Here is a 6843-nt window from a genome sequence, read left to right on the forward strand (position 1 = left end):
AAGCAGTTTTCCTTTTTAAAAGCCTTCCTATAACATCAGCGCTGCCTGGGGAGGGAAGGCAGCACAGGGGAGCGAGGTGGCAGCCAGCTTCCTCACAGGGAACACAAACGGCTTTTGCTGGTGAAGAAAGGTTAATTTATGCTCCTGCAAAATGAACCTAGCTGGGAAACGTGCAATGGCACCAGCTGGCCCCCGCGCATCCTCCTCTCCCACCATCACTGGTGCTTCACCCACGTTCCTCCACTGTCTGCACCTGACGGCTGGCCTGCAGGAAAAGGAGCTCCAGGCTCCCCAGGCAGAGGTGGCTGGTGCCACATCCCACTCCCATCCCATGAGGCAAGCCCAGGGATGCTGCATTTTTCCCCCCAAAAAGCAGATCTGCAATGCCTCTCCCACGGCTCATCTCAGACACTTACTTGGGTTGCCAAAATATGCCAACCTTTGGCTTCCAGTGTTCAGGCTGAAGCTCTTTAGGAACGCAGGCTGAACCAAACTGTGACAGTTTAGCAAGGATTAAGGGTTTGAGGCTGCGTTTTTTTTAAAATCCAGTAGTGCTCGGATCAGTTCTTGGCCACGTGCCTTCAGGCTCCAAGTTATTAACCTTCTGTTTCAAATAACAAGCAACAGAAATGAAGAGGGCAGAAGGGGGTGGGGGAAGCATACATGCTGTATAGGGAAGAAGAGGGTAATATATCACACAATACATTTAACACACTGCTCATAATCATCATTAAAACTTGCTGCGACACTGAAAACTAAACCCACCCAGAAGACTTATGACGATGACTTCCTCTGTAAACCACTGGCTCGCTCCAGATCTGCCCCCGCTCCTCTTCGAGAGGTGCGTGCACGAATTAGCCCTGAATTTCCAGTCAGTTTTGCAGCGGTGGAAACGCCTGTGAGCTGGATCCTGCTCGGGTAGCACAGGGCACCTCAGCGGCCGAGCTCCCGCGGGCAGCACCCGCTCCCCGCCTGCCGCCCCGGAAAGCGGGGAGGTGGCAGAGTTGGGGGAGCAGCAGGTCGGTCCGTGGCGGGGAGGTGAAGGTGGGGATGGAGGGTGTAGCTGACACACGGTGAGGCTCTTCCCAGAGGGCGTTTTGCCATCCCATCACACAGGGACAGGGGGTTTTAGCTCCAGCTCCTGACAACCACGCTCCACGACAGCCCGAGTCCCTAAATAGAAGTTCAACACCCACAGCAACAAACGGGAACAGCAGATTCCCAGCCCAGCTCAACTGTATTAATTCAGAGGTGTGTATTATGGAGTGTTTAACTGTTCTGTAAATAACGAACCCACAGAAACCAGCACGAGGGCAAGTGCTAGTTAAATAACCTGTATCACCTCTGCTCCCTAAGAGGTTTTCACAGTGCCACAACCAGGCTAGATGCTCAGAAGACGCAGCCCAGCTCTCCAGGAAGGCAGGCAAACACACCACAGTTCAAGAGTTATGGCACCAACAGCTCAAACTAGGGGCTTGCTTTAAAAAGCTGGGAGATCTCTGTTGGGATCATGCCTCGATTTTACAGGTCCAAACCCTAGGAACAAGAATTTCTTCATGAAAAGCAGCAGGCTGAAGGTGATCTTACCGCAGCGTAGCCCTCAAAGCTCATCTCAGTGGAAGCTGAAACTAGGATCACATTTACAGAAGACCAGACCCTGAGCAACAAGGGCTTCTGTGCCTGGAGCCAGTTTTCACTTTAAAAAAACTGAAGACAAACCAGGCCACCAGCCCCTTTTCAGTTAATTCTCACCTATCCTACACACCCCAGCCCACCCTTTAAAACCGTGCCCAACGTGGGATTATTCTTCCATTTAAATAAGCATTGCCACACTAACCTGCTAAAAACAGTTGTGCCGGCCACTGACCACACCTCACCATGTGCTTCCTCTTCTGTGAGGTGGTATGGTTCTTGTTTCAAACTTCCAAATGATTTTAGTGCTTCTCAGGAGACCTCCCTCTCCACGTTTTGATTCAGAAGGGCAAGTGCTTTGTAATTGTGGATGACAGCACCCCAAGGGTGGCCAAGACAAGCACAGCAGCCTGCGGGCAGCAAACATCTATAAAAAACCTCATGCTTTTTATGTTCCTACCTCTCGAGGGCAGGCCCTTGTTCACACAGGCCCACATCACAGCCCTTCAGAGCCTGTTCCTGGCGATCTTTGACCAGGAATTTAAAGCTGGCTAATCTTGTCCACCACATTATTCATTAGCTTGCAATGCTGTGACGTGGCATAAACATATTAGCCAGCTCTCCTCTCTTTATTCCTGCTTTTCCCCCAAATAAACAACAAAACCCCAAACCAAACATGGCTGAAGTGCAGTGCAACGTGCTACTTTTTCACTAGGTGGAAGGAATTAATTTCTTGTATTACTAGTACACACTGCTTCAACAGACAGCAAAGACTGATCATCTGAAGAGAACGTTATGGGGAAAAACATTGAATTTCATGGTCATTTGTGGGCTGGAAGTGATTTAAGAAACACCCAGTATAAATCATAGCTCCAAGAGACAGTTTCATTTTCCTCTGCAGTTCCACCTTTCTATTTCTGAGGTCTTTTGGGCTACAGCTGAGCCAGTTTCCCTGTATTTCCAGATGCACAATACAGCTGCTCAAAGACACACAATAATAAATGAGCAGTTCTCCAAGAAAGCAAAACTACTCGGGAAAACATACAAAAGACTGGAAAGAAGAGAAACAAAACACAAGACACATTCAAAAAGGTTACCTTAAATCTTTTGGTTGAAGAACACAAAAGTTATCACAAACATTTGAGCTCACACTGAGGAGCAGAGCTTTGACTGCTCTATCTCAGCTATTTAATGGAACCAGATGACAGTCTGGTCAGACTGCCCTGCAGATACCTTTTACAGGTCTTACACTTGGCTTCCGGGACCCATCTCCAGCAAGGAGTATAACAAGAGCTGAGATGCACTGAGAGAAAAGTCCTGCAGAACTGCTTCTTTTTTGCTCACTGCAAGATAAAAGAAATGGCAGAGAAGAAGAAAAACAACAAAAGCATGGAAGACCTGTATTGTAAAATCAGTACAAGGCAACAGAACATGCACACTGGACACCAGGGAGGAGGAGACAACATGGAAAGTGGAGAACAATAGGAGACGGAAAGAAACAAGTAACACTCTGTGTGAAATTCTGGTCTGTGACACCTTGATAAAGCATATCAACTTCAACCATGCTAGGATTTCACTTTCGGTACTTTAAATTAATCCGTATCTACTTTCTGCTATAACATGGCTGGCTGGCCCAAAGGCCAAACTGGAAGCTTTCAGAGTTGTAAATTGGGGGGGTCAGGAAGAAGCTAAGAAGTCTCTATTTTCTTCCCTTCAAAGACACAAAGGCAAAAGGGTGACATTTCCCACACAAGCTGAGCAAAGCAGAGGCAAACATTGGAGGTCATTACACCACTAACGAGGTGAGCCCCTGGTACAGTCAGACAGGAAGGTCGTACAGAGGTTGCGGTAGTAGGTGGGATACGCCCGCATGTGGCTGACATGAGCCGAATCCGAGAAGCCAACGGCTTTCACGGAGACACCGAGCTGCTGCCGGGCATCAGCCATGTGCTGAACTTCGCTGGCCTTGATGATGGCATCGGCTTGGGAATAGAGGTAAAGCTCAGGCCACCCCGAGGGCGCTTTCAGCAGGGCATCGTAGTGGCTCTCGTGGATGAAGCGGGTCAGTGGGTACAGCAAGATCCGCAGCACAACAGCTGTAGTAGCAAAAGCGAGCAAGAGGAGATACTTGAGCAGCACATTCGTGGATACCAGAACAGTTGCCAAGGCACGAAGGCCTCCTCTCAAGTTTCTTCTGCCAGGGGCACTATCAAAAATGGTGCCTGCTACCTTGAGGTTCTTAAATGGCTTGTGAGTGTGGAGCGCCTCAACGATGTAACGGTACAGCATGACACCACCATTGCTAAAAACATGAAAAAGAACTGGTCTGGTTTCAATGCTGTAGTCAAAGAGCAGCTCCAGGAGTTGCCTGGCTGGGGTCTGGAGAGATCTGATGCCAAAGGTCTCAGAGAAGAATATCATCTTCCATGGAGCCGTGTAGCGGATGACAGTGCACCCCTAAGAACAGAAAGAGACCCCACACACATTTAGCCTGCGCTGTAAATTACATGGAATAGGCAAGCATCAGTACAAAAAACGTGAAATTTCAGGACAGGCTTTCAACCAAAACCACAGAGCCAGAAGAAAGTCTCTAGTGTAAGTAGCAAGGCATCAATATGAATAGGATTATATCAATTGTAACAGCACGCATTATTATGAAAAGGTTTCTACAGAAGCAGAGGCCTGGATTTGATGATGTTTGAGATCCTTTCAAATATTATGCTACCTGGCACAGCCCCTGGGGACACTGCCACCCAAGGTTTTATATGTGTTAGTCTTCATCCAGGAAGAAAAAAACATGCCCCTGATTCACAAACCTTCAGTATCAGCCATTTTGGTAAGAAAGGCCTGCTCTGGTACACATCTGAACATTGAAACAAACGTAAGGAGAAGGAACTTCTTCCTGACCTTGGGTAGTACTTGTTTGCAGCTGTCTCTAAGACTCACCCACAATCAACACTGACATGATTTTCATAAGCCTTTATGAAATGCTACAGCTGTGCAAATGAAGAGCACTGGTTCAGAGATTCAGAACACCTGAGCAATTGCCTTTACAGTTAAGGCCTTACACTGAGGTGTAGATTGAGAAACAGGATTTTGGAAGAGTTTCTAAATAAAGCAGATGGAACTACACTTATAAATGCTTTAGATCTTTTCTGTCATCTTAGCTGACAAACATAAGGCAAAGTCACCAAGACAGCCCCCCTACCCAGAGCTCCCTAAACAATGAACGAGGAAGAAGAGGATGTCAAGTTCTGAAATCAAAGTCTTCTATACCATCCTGCCATGCTTGCAGCCACTTCCTCATTAGGGAGCTAAGAAAACCCTTTCTACCCTTTCCCATTCCTATCATACTTCTGATAGAAATGTATTTTCAAAAGAGTTGGCATGCTGCCACGTAATGTGCTCTGCATCTGCTCAGCACCATCTCTTAGTCACAAAAATTCTTTATTAGAACAAGCCAATTCATGACTCTTGGACTGGATTACACATTAATAGACTTGTTAATGTACAAACTTTGCCACCTATAGCTGAAACAGATTTGGATAAATATAAGATCCTTGTATGCTGACAGGAAAAAAAAAAGAAGTCTAAGTCTAATGTTTCACTGGGTCCCCATACTACAAGCTGGGGTCATTCCAGTAAAACAGTGAAAATTATTAGTATTAGAAAGGAAAATAACATTACCTAGGGAACTAGCAATTGGAAAGACCTCTCTAGTTCAAACACAAAGACTTCCTAGTGAGCAGGTATGACTATCATAAAATGCCTCTTTCACAGACGGGATAAAATTACTTTGGATTAAAACATTTAAGTAAATCATCTTCACGGGAAGGAAAAGCCAAGGGAATGACAGGTGCTGGCGTGCTCTGTCAGTCCTCAGTCTGGCCTTGCCAAGTCTGTGATGTGGCCTCTTAGCAAGCAGTGAAACACATAATCCTTCCCTACATGTTTACCTGTTTGGAAAGCTAACACAGTTCATGTCATTCCTGAATAATCTCACAACTTTAAAAGCCTTTAAATACTCCAGTGAGTCACACAACAGCAGAAATTTTCTCCAAGGAAGTATTTTTGTCTCAGCTGCAGGCACAAAGGTGACATCAGCAATCGTTAGATAACACTGCCAGGGCTCCAAGAGACAAGGAGCTTTCAATGACAAAAGGCCTCGTCACTCACTCCCAATGACTTTTCAGATGGAGAGGCTTTAGAGCCATTTTACCAACATGCAGAAAAGAGGCAGTTTCTCAGAGACGTATGACAGTCATGAAAATAAATAAGCTCCTTACCTTCTGACTGTAGATTGTGCTATATTTGGCCAGGTATTTATCCTGGCAGCCTGCCCAACCTAGCAGGATCACCACAGGCCGACCATCCGCATGCCCGTTCTCTGAAACAAACCGAAAGATTTAAAATAATTGTCCTCCAGTCTACTGGAATCAGAACTCATGGGAACTTCCCTGGTAAACAAAGGTTAAAGGTGATGGTGAAGCGGGTTATTCGCTGAATGTCTCAGGCAGTCACGAGTACTGCCTCATCCCTGTTTCACACTGGGTACGCTCAGCAGAGTTTCGATCCCTGCAGATTCCCAAAGCTCTGCCCCGATGCAAAGCCAGGAGCGTGCAGATCGTTACGGGAGGCAGAGACACCTCCCCACCCCCCCTTACACCTCCCGGGAGCCAGGGAGGCACCACAGGCTACTGCCCCTTTCCAGAGGGGAAGGGGATGTGTCCTGCCCTCCAGGAACTACCAGACACCTAGTACGGCACAGGAGTCCCCACGCCCTGAGGGGTCCCCCGGGCCCGATCCCCCGCCTCCAACCTCAGGGGTCCCCAGGCCCGCTCACCCTCCCCCTCCTCCTCATCCAGAGGTCCGTCCCCCCCCCAGTCCCTCTCGCCCCTGGGGTCCCCCAGACCGCCCGTTCACCCCCGCACCGCAAGCCTCCCCCGGCGCCAGCTCCACCGCCGCCTCCAGCCCGCCGAACCCCATGGCCGCGCACTCCCGCCTCACACCCCCACCGGCTCTTCCGTTCTCCCCACCGGAAGCTCCGCCCCCCGGCGCCTCGCATAGCCAATGGGAAGGAAAAACGCCCGCCCGCCACTCTCCCTCCCCTCCCCGGCTCCCACTTCCTTAGCAACGCGCCCTTAGCACCCGGGCCGGACTGGGCGCCCCGCCCACCGGTGGTGGAAACTGGCCCCACCATTGGGCCGAGGC

At 48.7% G+C, this 6843-nt stretch overlaps 1 protein-coding gene across 1 annotated transcript; it reads right to left on the reverse strand.

Annotated features, from left to right (window-relative positions):
• Positions 1 to 2515: 2515 nt before the first annotated feature.
• TMEM53 (transmembrane protein 53) lies at positions 2516 to 6658 on the reverse strand. Its single transcript, XM_033000820.2, has 3 exons — positions 6564 to 6658; positions 5919 to 6019; positions 2516 to 4089 (listed from the first exon to the last, which is right to left on the reverse strand). The coding sequence occupies exons 1-3, from the start codon at positions 6616 to 6618 to the stop codon at positions 3427 to 3429; spliced, it is 819 nt and encodes a 272-aa protein (XP_032856711.1). The 5' UTR covers positions 6619 to 6658; the 3' UTR covers positions 2516 to 3426.
• Between the last annotated feature and the right edge of the window lie 185 nt (positions 6659 to 6843).

Source organism: Tyto alba, unplaced genomic scaffold, assembly GCF_018691265.1.
Source record: "Tyto alba isolate M040663 unplaced genomic scaffold, T.alba_DEE_v4.0 Super-Scaffold_1000006, whole genome shotgun sequence".
NCBI lineage: Eukaryota > Metazoa > Chordata > Aves > Strigiformes > Tytonidae > Tyto > Tyto alba.